The sequence below is a fragment of the Psammomys obesus genome, unplaced genomic scaffold, assembly GCF_907164565.1.
Source record: "Psammomys obesus unplaced genomic scaffold, mPsaObe1.curated_primary_1811, whole genome shotgun sequence".
Taxonomy (NCBI): domain Eukaryota; kingdom Metazoa; phylum Chordata; class Mammalia; order Rodentia; family Muridae; genus Psammomys; species Psammomys obesus.
This window is the reverse complement of record NW_026596101.1, coordinates 1,976,005-1,992,894: the sequence shown is the minus strand read 5'-3', so window position 1 is coordinate 1,992,894 and position 16,890 is coordinate 1,976,005. Positions and strand designations below refer to the sequence as shown.

Genomic DNA, 16,890 nt, shown 5'->3' with positions numbered 1-16,890 from the left:
AGAAAGAAAGAAAGAAAGAAAGAAAGAAAGAAAGAAAGAAAGAAAGAGAGAAAGAGAGAAAGGAAGGAAGGAAGGAAGGAAGGAAGGAAGGAAGGAAGGAGAAAGAAAGAAAGAAAGAAAGAAAGAAAGAAAGAAAGAAAGAAAGGAAGGAAGGAAGGAAGGTAGGTGGTGGGAGTCCAGGTGACCCTCTGATGGCTGCGTGGCCCTATCATTTCCCACAGAGACATTTTCCCACGTCAAGTCACACTCTAGCCATCCCAAAAAGAGGAGGGTCACACACCAATAGGCACCTTATACAGCTCTATGCACGGCCACCAGGGGGGAAGACCAGAGTCCGCACAACCCAGAGGCTAGGCCAGGCCTGTGGCTCATGCTGATGATGGCTGAGAACAGCTCCTCTGGCTGGAGCTGCGGTGGCTCAGGACAAAGGTGGATGAGTTGCTTTTCTTGCTGACGCTTGTCTCTCCAGGCCGGCTGCCCTTCAGGGAACTGGCAGAGCAGCAGAGGAAGCGCTGCACAAGTTCGTGGAAGAGGTGGCCTGTGAAGAGCATGTAGATCCAGGGATTGCAGCAGCTGTTGAGGCTGGCCAAGAGCATGGCGATGATGAAGGCAGAAGCTGCAGGGTGGGTTGGGAGGGAAGGAGAAGAAGGAGTCACTCTGGATCCATCGCAGACCCTCCTGACTCAGCCATGGTTGCCCCGGCAACAGCTATCCCAAGGTATCACAGGCTGGATTACAAGACAAGGTGCCAACACAGCACAGTGTGTTTTCTCCCACATCCTTGCTCAGGGTCCACTCCCCGATCTAACCAGGCCACAGCACAGCCCTAAAGCTACCTCACCCTTGCTCTTAACTCCAGCTTCCCAAGGCACTAAAGTCCTCTGTCCTTCAGCAGGTGCTGTCCAAATCACAGACACTTGTTCCCCCATCCTTCACCCAGCAAATGCCTAAGTGCCTGCTACATGGATGGGAAAGGAGTGGCCAGGAGATGCCAGCCTTCATTTGCATAGCCCAGCCAGTATCAAACACTATATGTAATTGGAGGCTTCAGTTCCTTCATCTTTACATGAAACAATGAGAATTTTCCAAGCTGCCTGGAAGCCAGCAAAGCACGAAGAGTACCAGGTCCACAGGAGTGCCCAGTAAGAGGTAATGGCTATCACCTCATGCCGGGCACCCACTGTGGACACCAGAATGAAGAGACGAACTTACTCCCAGGAACCTTCAAGCAGGAGAAAAAAAAAAAACAAAAAAAAAACAAAACAACAACAAAAAAAAAAAACTGGGTTTCTTTCATAGACTGGAGACTGTTTCTGACAAGAGATTAGTCTGAGCAGCTTCTCTAGAAACCCTGGAGGAAAATAACAATGAGACTAAGGATTTCTGCCTCGCCCTCATCACTCATGAGGGAAGAGCCCCTCAGGGGCTGGGCAAACCCACTGGTTTTTCATCTTTTGGAAAACTTCTAAGACACCAGAAGTTAAGCTCTCAACCCCTGGGTGAGATCTTCCCTGGGAGGCTGGAGTGGCAGGGCCGGGGTGCAGACAACAGAGGCTGCCAGTGAAGTCCCCACCAGCCAGGGAGGAGGAGCAGCTGGGAGGCCTGAGTGGTTCTCAGAATGAACACCTTAGGGCACAGCAGCTCCTGGGAACCTGGATGAAATGCAGGTGCTCAGGCCCCTAGGAAGGGGCTCAGCAGTGGTAGAACAAGCCGTTGGGGGTCCTGAATGGCAGCCGACTTTAAGGGCTGCTGATCCAGTTCATTTGTGTGCCAGTTAGCACAGAAACAAGCTACAATAGACAGACAGACAGATAATAAATAAATTAATTAATAGATAGATAGATAGATAGATAGATAGATAGATAGATAGATAGATAAGAGTGAATCTTGCAAGAGAGTTTTTAGAAATCCAAGTAGGTGGGTTCCAAAGTAAGGGGAGCAGAGGCTGTCTTTGACATGGATTCTGTTGCCTGTTCTTTGATCACTTCCCTCTGGTATGGCCTCTTGCCAGGCCACTGAGGAAGAGGATGCAGGCAGCCCTAATGAGACTTGATAGGCTGAGGTCAGATGGTAGGGGAGGAGACCTCCCCGTTATTGAGGACCAGGGGAGGGGGGAAGGCGGGAGGGTTGGACTGGGAAGAGATGAGGGAGGGGCTACAACTGGGATGTCGAATGAATAAATTATAAAAAATAAATTTAAATTAAAAAAAAAGAAACCAAATAGGGACATCCAATCCCTAAAATGAAAAGAATAACAAATAGAGAGCAACAGAGGAAGAAACACCGATATGATCAGATTCCTTATTTTTATTAAGGAGAGTTTTCTGTTGGCTTTCAGTTTGCCTGGGTAAAGGGAAGATAAGAAACGCTGGTGGGATGCCTCAAGGATAGAGTCGCCCACAGACTGAAAATAGAGTATGTTCAAAATCATAAAGGCGGCAAAAGTCAATAAAGGCCAAACACAATGAAACAGTCTGTCAGCCCCAGAGAAGATGGAGGGGAAAGAAGAGACTCTCAGCCACACCCAAAGGCATCAGCCGCCTCCCACACTGTGTATAATTATGAAGTACAGGCTGAGCAAGCCTGATGAGACGGCCCAGCGTTTCAAGGGCTCCCAAGTTAGAAAGTTTTTGTATGTTGACATGACTCCCCAACTGGAAAGTGTCACACCTGACATCATACGATAATGTCAGTCAAAACCCAAGCCCTGAGTAAAATTCCCTTTCGGCTGCATGTGCAAGGCGTACACGAAGCATGTGTGAATTTCATGGTCAGACTCGGGCCCCACCCAAGACAGATTGTCGCTTTTGTGTAAATATTCTAAAATCCAGAGAAACACCTCTGGTTCTAGGTGTCTTGAATGTGGATCCTCTGAAGAGACTGGCATCCTGGTTTTGCATTTAGAATGACCGAAGCATGAAAACATTGTCAGCCCGTGGCATAGCGCTGTTTCTGAAGGGGCATGCGAGCATGCAGGCAGGCTGACTGTCAGCACCTCTGTCCAAGGCTTCCAGAGAGGTCTGCACCCCAGTTTACAGATGAAGGGAGTGGTGCCAGAATGGAGGCAACCTCATCGAGGGCACACACGGCACCTTCACACCCTAAAGTAATGAAACTGGTTTCTTTTGAAAATAGGTTCCACTGCCACAGAGGGACTCTGAAAGACTCTGCCCTGCAGACTATCAAAGCAGACGTTGAGACTTATGGCCAACTGTTGGGCAGAGTGCATGGAATCTTATGTAAGTGGGAAATAGTAAGATCTGGAGAGTACAGGAACCCCACAAGGAGAGCAACAGAACCAGAAAATTTGAACACAGGGGTCTTCCCAGAGACTCATACTCCAACCAAGGACTATTCATGGAGATAACCTAGAACCCCTGTACAGATGTTGCCCATGGCAGTTCAGTGTCCAAGTGGGTTCCATAGTAATGGGAAGAGAGACTGCCTCTGACATAATCTGATTGGCCTGCTCTTTGATCACCTCCCCCTGAGAGGGGAGCAGCCTTACCAGGCCACAGTAGAGGACAATGCAGCCACTCCTGATAAGATCTGATAGACTAAGATCAGAGCAAGGGTGTGCCTGGGAATGTGGAGCACTCTGGATGGGGTGAAGATGCAGGACTCCGTGGCTGAGCTTCTGGAAGCTCCACAGCCATGTGGCTGTGTCTGTCACTGACTACTTCCAGAGTTGTGGCTTTCTGGCCATAAAGGCCAGCAGACATGTTAACACTTGTGCCGAAGCCTTCACAGTGAAAACATCCCAATTCCACCAGCTTGTCAGTTTCTGGTAGGTTTAAGCACTTTGAGATAGGGTCTCAGCTCCGCCACAGAACAAATAACTCACAGTGGATGGAAGCCCCCTTGGCTTGCACGGTCTTACCCTGTGACCTGGCAATATCTAACCTTGTGCTGAAGATTTGGGGAACCTCCATCGCTGTGAAGTGCCAAGACTTGCCTCATCGGGGGCATAAGCCAGGGCTGCTCTTAGTCGCTCCCTCTGCCCTCTACTTACCAGCCCCGCAGCCTGGAGGCCCAGGGCGGCCTCATCCCTTGGTGGTCTCCCACACAGAGATTCTGCCCATGCTTATCTTCTTTCCCAACATGCAGACTAGCTGGCTAATGCTTACAGGGGCATCCAGCCTACAGCCCTCAGGCTATAAGCAGCCCAGGAAGGCTGTGAATGCACTCTGACACAAAGTTGTAAAACTACTTAAGACATCATCCTAGTTTTTTTTTTTAGAAGCTTGACTGTGCAGTACTCAAGTATGAACTCTGTCGGTGACAACACCATGCCTCAGTGTCCCCTACGACAAACATATGTATGTTCTACAGGCTGTGGATTGGACATCCTTGAAATCTAAACATGTAGTCCAAGAGACAATTTTTCGTTTGTCCAGTGCTGCCCAGAGAAGCCAAAAGGTTATGTGTGGATATGTGTGCATTCTAAGGGTATTGACTGACCTAGTCGCTGCCTTTAAGCAAGTGCAGCAGGCTATAAAATACTGTGGCCCCACACTTTCAGCAAGAGGATGCTGCAGTCCCAGCCATTCAAGAAGAGGATGGTGTGGTACCATCTCTTCAAGAAGGGGATGCTGCAGTCTCACCCCTCCAGGACTCAGAGCTCACTCTTTGGCTGCCAGAGTGCAGGATACTCAGTGCTCGCAGTGGGAGCACCTTGTTGCCTTTGGACAGAAGAGGGGCTACATCTCATGAATTCTCAATAAAGATGCTCAAAGGCCAGGAACCCAGCCTTCACCTATCTTCCTTTCAGGGACATTTCACATTGCAAGATGCTTATAAGCCTGGCCTCCTGTCACATTTCCCAGAAGATGGGCATCATGAAGTCGGGACAGAGATAAGAGAGATATAGAAGCCAGGATGGAGGCATGCACAAAGGTTGACTGGATAGGGAACCAGTTCACAGGAGGAGACCTGAGTCTAGGAGAAACTACTCTGAGGAAGGACATATATGGAATACAGGATTCCTCCCAAACCCCCAGGTCTGAATCCCTTGGTCCCTTTCTGAACCACATCTACCCTCTGCCTGTTGCTTTCCTCATCTGGACAGTGAAGTCCACACAGCAAAGTCAGAAAATAGAAAGGATCTTAAAGCTACAGTGAAAGGACTTCCTGTTACTATGACTAAAGGATCAAAGATGGGATCAACTGTTGTCATTCATTTAAGTCCAAGGACAGGGGTTCTGACCAGAGGTTAAAGAAGCTGCCCTTAACTCCTTTTCCTATAGAACTTCTCAAAAATTAAAAGAAAAACTAGAGCCCTGGGATCAGCTGTATATACAAGAAAAACTCATGAGAGCCTATTTGGAGAAACTTTTACTGCCAGAAACATAATTAGCCCAGCAGGGTGGATTTCTGCAGGTAAGATGGGCAAGCTTTCAGGGGACTCATCAGAAGAGCCAGCTATGAAATCCTGTCTCCCACTCTCCTGAAATAAAAATCACGCCCTCCCCATGAGCAAAGGTCTTGGGCAGGGGCCCAGGCTATCAATCTTGTATGGCTAGTCCCTGCCAGGAAGGGAAGATGAGTGGGAGTGCTGAGCCATCCATTTGCCCAGGAGCTGCCTCTGGGAGGAAGAGATCAAACATCGATCCACCCTCTGAATCCAATTAATTTATCCTTGCCAGGTCTAAGTTGGCACTGGGGACACATGTGGACTCATCAAGTTCCTGGGCACAGGGATTCACACATTGTGTGAAATGGCCAACAGTGGACCAAATGAACATGGCAGCATTTGGGAGAGAGGCTAGGCAGGCCAGGGTCTGGGAACACCTACGAGTGGGGGCTCCTACTACCAGGCAGGAGCATGGGCAGAAGCCACGAAACACCACTAGCCAGAGTCGAGATCTGGGTGCCATGAACCTGACTAGCAAGTCCCCTGTACATTTGCCTCATAGTTATGATTCATGGGGGGCAGGAGGCAGGCAGCTGTGGGGGAGGGGGATGTAGCCCCAGGCATTCCATCTCCACCAGACCAGCTTTACTCACACCCCTAAAACTCCCCCTTTTGGACTTCCGGGCACTCAGTATACCCTGCATTAAGAGCCCAGATTAGCCTCGGACAGCTGGTAGGCAGCTGGCCACAGCCTCTGTAGGCCGTGCTGTTCCTGAGGCAACCCAGGCATTCACACACAGTGCAAACAAAGGCTGATGGCCCCCTCCTCTGACTTACATCCACCAGCCACTCCCTAAAATTCCCAGCCAGGAAGCTAGCCTCCCGGGCAAGACCACCCCCAGAATATGTAGAACAGGAGGGTTTGCAGGAGAGCTCTGGCAGGCCTTTCAAAATATTCCTTTGAAATGTATCTTTACATATAGATGTGGTCCCAGGATATGCCACAGAATACATCTTTGCAAAGACTGAACTTCTACAACTATGACCGTTCTAGAGCTCGCTGTGGTGTACCAGTCTCATGCATCTCAGGGCTGGAATAAGGAACATCTGGGTTACTGAGGTTAAAAATGGCCTTTGTTCAGGCTCTGGTCACATCTGGCCAACATGTGAGGCTATTGGGTTGGGCTGAAGAAGAAAAGCCAGATCTTTCTGCATAATCTACGCCACCCCATTCTCAAAGAATGGTTCATATGGAAGGGTATGGGAGGCGAGTGGTAGGCTCAGGTCACAGATAACATCATGACGGTTGGCTTCATGCGTATCACTTAGCATCACCTGCACATGTGCCAAAGATTTAGGCTCTCAGGCTTCACCTTCGGTATGCCTTTTAACCAGGACCTCAGCAATTTTTGTACGACTAAAATTGCTTTCCAACTATCCCAACTCATACGGCTAGAGAATCAAGAGAAATAATAATAAAGTATCTGTCTGATGCTTTCAGCTATGAGTGTGCACTTGCTTCATTGTACAGCAAGCTCCTATTCAGCCCTCAGAAACCTTTTCAAACATTGCTTCCTCTTTGAAACCTTCCTGATTCCCCCACCTTGGGTGGGGGTGGAGGGGATACAGAATCAGCCACTGCCTTCTATGAACGGTCACATGACATGGTAAATGAATTCTCCTAGTGTGGAATCATTCCATCACGTTCTTGTTATTTCTTTTATACTCCTCAGCTGAGGACTATGTCCCGCTTATGACTGTGTCCCTGGCTGAAAGCAGGGACTGGAAAATGAGAAGAGGTCGATAATAAGATAATAAGAGGTCGACTGACCTGAATTGAAGCATGAAATTAACAGACAGGAAGCCTTGATAAATCGGCCACCTCCTCCAGCACCTCGGAGAGGCAAAAAGACAATCTCCCTGTTAGATGACAGGACATGGCCAGCTAACAAGGTGACTGGACTCAAATGCAATTCCCTCTGGGTAAATTAAGTGAGTGGAGAGAGAGAGAGAGAGAGAGAGAGAGAGAGAGAGAGAGAGAGAACAAGCCAGCGTGATTGTTCAGGTCTGAAGTGGGGCTAAGGGGACAGAGGCCTGGTTCAGAAGCGCCACCTCCTGGCCAAGAACTGCTTGAGAGGACAAGTAAAAGCTGCTCCCAGTGGATAGGACCCAGGAGCAAGCAGCCCAGGAGAAGGATGCTTTAGACACTTGTGCTCTTCTTCTCTCTCCCAAGGTTCCAGCTGGGACACTTCCAAGACCACAACTAGGCTCTCCCCATCAGCCTTCCCACTGTGGGGAAGTAACACTCACTCCTCCATCTCTTGCCCAACTTCTCAGCACCCCAGGCCAGCTGGCTGCCACCCACTACCCCGGCTGGGCCCACCATGCTAGTCCTGCTCTCAAAACCTGGCTCCCTAAGGCCCTGAATGTGTTAAAAATTGCTTCTTATTTTTCAGAAGCAGACACCACAATAGGCTTCAGAGACGGCTCAGAGTGAGGTGTTTGCCTTGCAAGCACGGCAGCCTGAGTTAGGTCGGCAGCACTCATACTGAAAAGCCACCACAGCGGTTCGAGCTCGCAATCCCACTGCTGAGGAGATGGAGGCAGGGGATCTCACCGGCCAATCAGTGTACCTGAATCAGTGGGTTCCAGGCCAGTGAGAGATGGTGTCTCAAAGACAAAGTGGAAGGCACCTGAGCCACTGCATAAGGCTGACCTCTGGCCTCCACATTCACATGTATACAAGCACATGGGAACCTAAACACGTATCATAACCGTTCATACACATGTACCCACTCTCACGTGAACATAGCATTCACACACACATAATACATGCAGCCACATTAATGCACCCTACATCCCACATGAACACACACACACACCATACACACACAAACACACGTCATACATACATGCCTACATATAAATGAAATAACAAACACACAATGAATACATACATATTTACCCAGACCAACATGAACCAAAACACATGCACAATGGCAAACACAATTATCCAATACCCACATGAACACACAACATATACACATACAAACACATGCCAAAATGAATGTACATACACAGACATTCAACCACAAGCCTACACCCACATAAACACATGTATAAACAAACACACACACACATACCTGCACTCATAACCACTTGAATACACGCATACACAGACTTCTCTTAACACCCATACACACATGTAGACACTCTCTTGTATACATACATACACACAAGGTGATCTGTCCCAACCTACGAAGAGTGGTGAGGTGAAGTCATGCTTCTAGCCAAGAAGGCAGTGGTGGGAAGAGAAAGGAGCAAAGGTGGCTAAGGTAACAGAGACTGTGCAAGGCTTTAGGGCCCAAACAATGGGGCTTTTGAACCCAGAGCACTGAAAGCACCATGTTTTTTGGCAGGGGCATGGTGGGGTGAGGCGCAGAAAAACCCAGGATGTCAGGATGATGGAGCCAGAGAGACAGAATAGAGACACTCCTCTATTCCCGTGGGTCTGCAATGGGGCCCACAATCCAGCACCTTGACAAGTGCCCAGGAAATCCTGATGCTGAGGTTTCCCTCACTGGGGTGCGGTGGGGGACAATTCAGCCTATCCATCTCCACTGGGAGATTACGCGGGGTCAGATCCTAGCCCTACTCCTGACTCAGCACTGGCCTGGAAGCATTGCCTCTCTGGGCTTCACTCTGCTCATATTCAGCTGGGCTAATCTTGCTGAGTTTGATGAGAACCAGAGGGCATCCGGGCACACACAGGTGATGCATGGGTAAGCATTCAGCTAAGTCCTCACTTAACCCAAGCTGGTACCCAGAAAGGGAGTCTCTCTATCATAGCTGTTTGAAATGCCCCAGTGCTACAGGCAGCAAGTCTCTGATGGGGACTTGCTCCTTCCTGTGCATGAAAACCTCTGCCACCAGGGCCTAATGAAGCCTAGGGAATCCTCCTTACAGCCCAGGCACTAGGAGAAGCCTTTCAGTGCTCTCAGTTTCTAACTTGCCATGACAAGATGGGGGAGGGGGGGGAGCAAACAGGCTCCAGGCCTAGCCTCAACCTAGGCTCCACAAAGAGTATGCTGTGACCCAGGCTGTAGAGTTAGCCCCCCAAATCTAAGGTCCCCCAAACAGCAGGCTAATCTCCCAGATCCCAGGCCTCCATGCTACCTTTACCTCTTCACTTCTCCCACTTGAACAGCTGTCAGAAGGGAAATGCTGTGCACCAAGCCTCATTCCCTAGTTTCCAACATTATTCCAAACCTTTGCGAGCTGGAGAGCTAAAGCCACCTGCAGCAGAACCCAGGGAGACAGCTCCATGCAAGCCAAAAGCACACAAGTGCTCCCAACCTTCCCCCTCCAGGAGCCAAGACAGCTGAGAACTGCCCATCAGATTTCAATGCTTCACCTGTAGGATCAAGACGGAGAGTGTTCCAGGGCCAAGAAGGAAAAACCTGCCCAGTGTCCCTGTGTCCACCCTCCCCCATGGCTTTCTGCAGGACTAGAAAGCTGAAGAACAAAGCACTCCAAGGTATCCCTACCACAGACACTACAGGAAACTGTCCTCATCCTCAGAGCTAGACACAGAGGGTCATGGGACAAAAGGGTCCTGATCCAGCATCTCAGAGCAGTTAGCGCAGGAGACAGGACCAGATGTCAGGGGGAGTCACTTAGGAGATACACCTCTGGACATGCCCATGAAGGGGACATTTCCAGAGGGGTTTACACCGGGAAAAGAGACACTCCCTGAGAGTAGGTGGTACCATCTGTGGGCTGGGGCCTAAGCTAAATAAGGAAAATTGGAGCTGGGCAACGGCTCTCATCTCTGCCTGCTTTCTGCCAGGGGAAGCCGCGTGACCAGCTGCCCCACGCCTGCCGTTACCTCTTCCCACCATGACAGACCGTGTACCCTCAAACTGGGAGCCAAAATAAACCCTTTTCCCTTTGCTCTTGTCACAGTGGCAAGAAAACTTACTAAAATAGCAGGTATTCCCCCAGACAAGGTGCCCATCTAGTATCTTCAGCCATTGGTACTGGAGTTCCCTCTGCACAGCATGGGCTAGGATCCTCCAATCCTGCTGAGGAAGTAGCTAGGCCTGAAGCCTGACATGGAAAGTCCCACTTCAGTCTCACACCTCTCTCAGCTTTCTGGTCGTGGCTCTTCATTTCCAGGTTCAGGAATCCAGCTTCCCAAGCAGAGGGACTTGGTGTTGGGAGCAGCGGTGATCATATCCATAATGAGATTTTGCACTATCTAGGGTTAGAACAGCTGAGTCCTTTCCGCTTGGCCTGTGAAGTGAGACTCAGGCTTTCCCAGATGTGGGCTGTGCTAACCTTGAAGGCAAAGTGGAAGGCAGGGCCACTGGTGATGGTAGCTGCTGCTGTTTCCAAATAAGCCATTGGGGCTGGCGGGATTGAGGGAGATCTGCTTCACCTGGTGCTCAGCCCTGGCTGCTCTCCTTCCCCGGCCCCTTCCTCCCAATGTGCTAGTCAGCCCCCTCCTGGCTTCTAACAAATGCAGGCTGCCATCCTACAAGCTCGGTGGCCCTTCCCTCCTGTGTGACAATCACACAGACTTCCAGTCAAAGCTGACCACTGTCCTCTTGGCTCCCTTCCTCTCTCCTAAATACAAGACTTAGTCCTGGACACCCCAGCCCTGTCCCTGCCCAGGGCCTCTAAGGTACTCACTCACCTCTCCATTACCTCCACCAGACAAGACGCTCTGGGATCTGTCTTGACCTCCCCAGAGGTCCCTTGGGAGACATGTTCAGCTTTCATTGGACCAACTGTTCCTTCCTGAGGTTGACCCTATCCACCACCACTGACTTTGAGTCCGGGCCAACTTAACTGAAAGTAGTTCAATATCAAGTGAACTCAAAGCAGGAGCCTGGGCCCTTACTCAAGTTGGAAACCTCTCTCTCTCTCTCTCTCTCTCTCTCTCTCTCTCTCTCTCTCATCACCTGCCTCAGTTTCCCCCTCCATAATAAGAATTTTGCACTGAAAGTTACCCAAGGCCTGTACTGGGGAATTTGCCTGCTCTCTGGCAAGAGTTGGTACTTTCATGGGTATTTCCATGCTGTACTCCTGGAGCCTCAGAGAAGTGACCTCCTCAAAGTCTATGGACCAGAGAGTTATGATGTGAAACCAGCTTACCCCCTCCCCGCCCAGGAAGACCCCCAAACCTTGGGAGAACAGAGGTAGCTGAACTAGAGCCCAGCCCTGCCCTCTCCCCTCTCCACCCCGCCCCCACTACCTTCCTTAGGTGCGTTCACGTCCCAGACGCTCCACATCTGCACGAAGAAGAAAGGCGTCCAGCACACGATGAAGGCCAGTACGATGATGAAGGTCATCTTCACCGTGCGGATCTTGGCCTTGGAGATGAGCTTGACGCTGCTGACCCGCGCCAAGGCTGCACGCCCAGCCCCACCAGCGGCGGCGTCATTCCCCTCGGCCGCCGCCGCTGCCGTCTTGAGTCGCAAGTTCTGCCAGATCTTGTAGCTGATGAGGCCGTAGCAGGCGGCCAGCACGATGACCGGCACAATGTAGACGGCAAGCGTGATCCACGTGACGTAGGCCTTAGGCCCCCAGGGCTGGATGAAGACCGCCCAGCAGTCAAAGACGCCGTCGGCCACCTCGCGCAGCGAGAAGATGTGCACCTGCGGCGCGCTGGCCACCAGGCAGCCGAGCCACGTCGCCAGCACCGCCAGGCGGTCAGTCCGGCGGCGCAGCGAGCGCAGCGGCTGGCAGATGGCCAGGCAGCGGTCGAGCGACATGAGCAGCAGCAGGTAGGTGGACGCGAACATGCCCACCACCTGCAAGTACTTGACCAGGCGGCACAGCAGGTCCGGCCCGTAGAAGCGGAAGGTGATGTCCCACAGCAGCTGCGGGAGCACCTGGAACACCGCCACCACCAGGTCGGCGATGCTCAGGTGCTTCATGAAAAAGAAGAGGCGGGAGCGCTTGTGGCGCGTGGTGCGCAGCGCCAGCAGCACGCACGTGTTGCCGCTCAGGGCCAGGAACAGAATGAGGCACAGCACCGCCACCTCCACCCGCGCCAGGGCCTCGTTGCGCCGCGGCGGCCCGGCCGTGCCGTTTCCCTCCGTCCCCGGTGGCGCGCCGCTCCCGAGCTCCGGCTCGGTGCTCCAGTTGGCTGCGGGCGTACCCTCCATGACCGTGACCGCGACGGAGCAGCTGGCCTTGCGGGCTCTTTAAAGCGTGGCAGGAGGGGGGGCGGGGCCCGATGCGCCGTCCAGGTGCCTGCGGGAGCCCCGGGGGCTGGGGGGTGGGGCACCGACCTGGCCGTTCCCGCCCTGAAACGAGCCGGGAGGACGGTGAGAAGACGGCTGCGCTGCGCTCGGGACGCGCGCCAGTCCCCTTGCTGGGAATCTGCAATTACCTGAGTCTCTCGGGGCGCCAGCCCAGGCGTGGGAACTGCTCGGCGGTGGGGGTTCCTCCGTGGAGACGGCGGGAATCCCGGGTCGCGGTGCCTTTTTGAGCCTCTGCAGATGCCCTTGCGCTGGAGTCCCGGGGAAGGGGTCAGCCGCTCCACCTGCGGAGAGAGGGGGCTCGCGATTGACCGCTTCCCCCGCCCCGAGGACGGGGACGCCCACCCCGAGAGCCTCCCCGCCCCCACCCGGGGAACCCCCAAACCTACACCTCTCCCCTCCCCTCAAGACACCTGACACAGCCGCCTCCTAAGGGACCCCCGAAGCCAGCCCCCATCTTGGTAAGCTTTACCTCGGGTCCATCTACCTGGAGCCCCCCAAAAGCTCCTCCTTCTTCCCCTCCAGCCTCCGAGACGCGCGAACCCTCCCTGGCTCCCAGAACTTGCGGACGCCGCTAGCCGCGGGAGGGACTCCTGCCCGCAAGCGCAGCGTTCCCCACCCCCACCCCCGCCCTCCCGCCACGCAGGGCCACTATGCCACAGACTTCGGGGGGACCTCCTTCGCGGGAACCCCCCACCCCCAGCAACCTCATGGCTGCAGCAGCCCCGACAGTCGAGGGCTCTGCGTCCTCGTCCAAGCCTGTCGCTTTTATCGGGGAATCGGAACCTGATGCTCCCACTGGTTCTAGCCACCCTGTCCCCACGGGGCGCACGAGCCAGCCACCTGAAGCCAGCCCGCAGGTCAGCCTGAAGTTGCCTTGCCGCCGGGGAAGTTGCAGCGCAGCGGACGGCCTCGGGGATGCACCGACTCTGCGCCCTGGGCGGGAGAGCTGCCGGCGCCACCCTCGGGGCCACCGCCGGTAGATCTTCCGCGTAGATCTTTGCAGTCCCCTAGCCCGCGGCTTTGCTGGCGGCGGGATGCGGACCCATGGCAAGCGGAGAGCGTGTCAGCACGCCGCGCTGTCTGAAGGCGGCCGGCTTTCCCGCAGCCGGAGCTGCGGCACCAGATGTGTCCACTAGGGGGCAGAGCAAGCCGGCCGTGGCGATCCCAGAGAGCTGGGTGCAGCTAGCTAGCCCGGGAGTCCCTCAGATTTATTTCAGAGTTTAAAACTCGCAACTAACCCACCTAGCTTCTTCCTTTCTTGGTTTAGCTCCCGACATTCTCAGAGATATAGGAGCCTTGGAGAGTGTCGTTTTTCCTTGAGTAAATTTTAATGAAGTCACATTTCTGCACCTTTTCAGGTTTTTTTTTTTTCTTCACATCTTTTTAAGCCCAGGTAAGACGTTGCTCTCGAATGGTTTTGCTTATATGCCCATTAAAGAGGGATTGGAAATGCCTGCTCCTCCCACCAGCCCTGGGAGAAATCTTTATTTTTAAGTGATGGAATACCTCTCTCTCTCTCTCTCTCTCTCACACACACACACACACACACACACACACACACACACACACACGGTACTCCCATTCCCCCACCACGTTTAAGATTATTCTGCCTCTCAGTGGGCCAAAGGCCACCTCTGCCTTCCTACGATGCTTCAAAATTAAAATCCTAACTGGCGCCAGAGGAAGATTAAATGTGAAGAGCTGCTCCCCCACTTCCTTGTCCTTTTCTATTTGAAACCATTTTTTTTTTAACTGATTTACAGTGACCAAGGACCAAAGCAGGAACAGAAAGGGATGGCACTGAGAAATGAACATGAATTAAATGTGTGTTTCTGACATTTTATTTCTCCCTCTTCTAATTTTGTGGAGAAAATTAAGGGAGCCAAGGGCAGCGTTTCCTGAATCCGAAATTACAGCACTTTGCCACGATGTCTTAGGAGCAGAGTCTCCCAGGGCCCTGCTTCCGGGGTCTACATGAGATTGGGGATCCCCAGAGCATGAGGCAAAGGCTATGGTCTTCTTGCTTTGGGATTGCATCACAATGTTACCAATAGAATCTGTCACACAGATGACAGACTAAGGTTACAGAACACTCAGGTAAGAAATGGCCTAACCTGAGCCCCCAGTTTTCTTTCTGTATACCCCCAAAGCTGCTGCAGCAGCTCCAACAGTCAAGACCCCAAGGGAGAGAAAGGGGCATGTATGCCATGGCCCACATGGAGAAGTCAGACCACAACCTCAAGTGTTAGTCCTAATTTTCCACCTTGTTTGAGACAGACTCTCAGTTGTCTATTGCTGTATTATAAGCCAGGGTGGCTGGCCCGGAAGATCCCAGAGATTCCCCTGTCTCTGTCTCCCATCTTGTCATGGGATTGTTGGGATGACAGGAGTTTGCTAACATGCATGGTGTTTTCATGGTTTCTGGGGATTTGAACTCGAGGCATCACCTTACCCACTTGCTTTACCCACTAAGCCATCTCCTCAGCCCTCCTTCCTTTCTAAAATGCAATGGGGGGGAGAAGGGGCATTGCTTCAGCAGGTAATATAACCCTGCCCCACCCCATGGCTATCCATGGGGTGAGGGAGGATTTGCCTGGCAAGCCCCTGACTGGGACATCTGGGAAGGAAAGTGCTGGGCTTGCAGAAGCCAGCCTCCTCTTCCCCTGGAGGAAAGTGGCTTTCAGGGACAAGTCTGCCAGGCTCTTCTTTCCCAAATGCCCTGTCCTGGGTCATCCTCTGCAGCAAGTGGTCCTGTCCCATTGTGGATTCCATAAGGACCACTTGGCCCTATCTGAACAAAAGAGTCAGTGAATGCTCACAGCCTCCTCCACAAAGAAGAGAGGCTCTGCTTGCCTAGTGACCCCTCTGAAGGTCCCTGATGCCTGTGCCATACACAGGCATCCTTGAACCCTGGCCGGAGAGAAAAGCACCTGTCTATTTTCAGTGTAGTGAAGGCGAATTCTAACAGAAAGGGGACAGAGCCCTCGGTCCCAGAGAGTTTTCAGGAGGCAGTTTCAACACGGAGGTCATTCTCCTGGAGATCGAAGAAGACAGGCATCCTTCCCTGAAATGCCACTGGGGAAAGGTGGGCACGGATAATTCCATGCGGGTGGATGAAGCATGGCCCACCTCCAGCACTAAATACACTCAATGCTGAAAGACCTCAATGGCCTCTTGCAGAGTAGATTTAAATAGTAACTGTATTCCCCAAGCACATGAAGAAATGCTTCCCATGATGGTACTCAACTTATAAGGTTAGCCTAGAGCAACAACACTAACAACAGAAAGTGTAGTTCTTTTTTTTTTCTGCCTCACTCTTTTTGACTCACCAAGAACAAAGTCTGATACACATAGCCACACACACACACACACACACACACACACACACATCAGCTGGACTTGGTGGTGCATATCTTTAATTCCAGCACTCGGGAGACATAAGCATGTAGATCTCTGTGAGTTCAAGTCCAGCCTAGTTAATATAGTGAGTTCTAGGCCAACAAGAGCAACATGGTGACACTTTGGTTTTTTGGTGTTTTTTTTTTTTTAAAGACCCATATGTGCAAAGAAACTTATTTATTTAAGGAATTGGCTTGTGTGTTGTTGAGGCTGGCAAGCCCCAAGTCTGCAGGGTTGGCTGGTCATCTGGAACGCTAGGGCAGAGATGCTGCTGCATTTCAAGGCAGAGGGCACCTTCTGGATCATGGGATACCATTCTTGGGTTGGCATAGGACCTTCAACTGGTTAGAGGAAGCCCATTGTCACTGGGATGCAATCGGGCAATCCACTCCACTCAAAAACTTTCAATGTTAATAGTATCTCCTAAAGACACTCTCACTCCCACAGAGACAGCCAGAAGAATGTCTGATCACAAACCATAGTCCACCCAAAATAAATTGTCACACAGGAAATCCCACCATTGCTCTTGCGTACCCCTCCCCCACCTCAGGGGCTGAGCAGGATGGGTATTGCATACACTGGTGCTTCAAAAGGCTCAGGACACAATGGAATGGGCTCTCCCTGTGCACTCATTAACTATGGAGTGATGGAGGAGGAAAGAAAAGAGAAATAAACATTTCCAATGGTTGTTTCACTCTCTTAAGAGCAGGATCACTACCTGGGGAAGACATCCTTTCTGAGGAATGAGCCCTGTGGTACCCCCAACCCCAGGGCATGGGTCCTAGGGTTTCGTAGCTCAGTAGCGTTCCAGTTCTGGGACATTTAGCCTCTCCGCAGTCAGTGAGGAAATGAGCGGTCCTGCCT

The 16,890-nt window shown here is 51.9% G+C and overlaps 1 protein-coding gene across 1 annotated transcript; it reads right to left on the bottom strand.

The window, feature by feature from the left end:
• Window positions 1–71: 71 nt before the first annotated feature.
• Oxtr (oxytocin receptor) lies at window positions 72–12,528 on the bottom strand. The gene is made up of 2 exons (XM_055628606.1): window positions 11,613–12,528; window positions 72–616 (listed from the first exon to the last, which is right to left on the bottom strand). The coding sequence occupies exons 1-2, from the start codon at window positions 12,526–12,528 to the stop codon at window positions 369–371; spliced, it is 1,164 nt and encodes a 387-aa protein (XP_055484581.1). The 3' UTR covers window positions 72–368.
• Window positions 12,529–16,890: the final 4,362 nt, after the last annotated feature.

What these genes read in the sequence shown, in the direction of transcription:
- Oxtr (XM_055628606.1), bottom strand. Translation starts at nt 12,528, where the DNA reads ATGGAGGGTACGCCCGCAGCCAACTGGAGCACCGAGCCGGAGCTCGGG. An exon ending in CGTGAACGCACCTAAGGAAG is followed by an intron (nt 617 to 11,612) that starts GTAGTGGGGGCG and finishes CCCACCCTGCAG; the next exon opens with CTTCTGCCTTCATCATCGCC.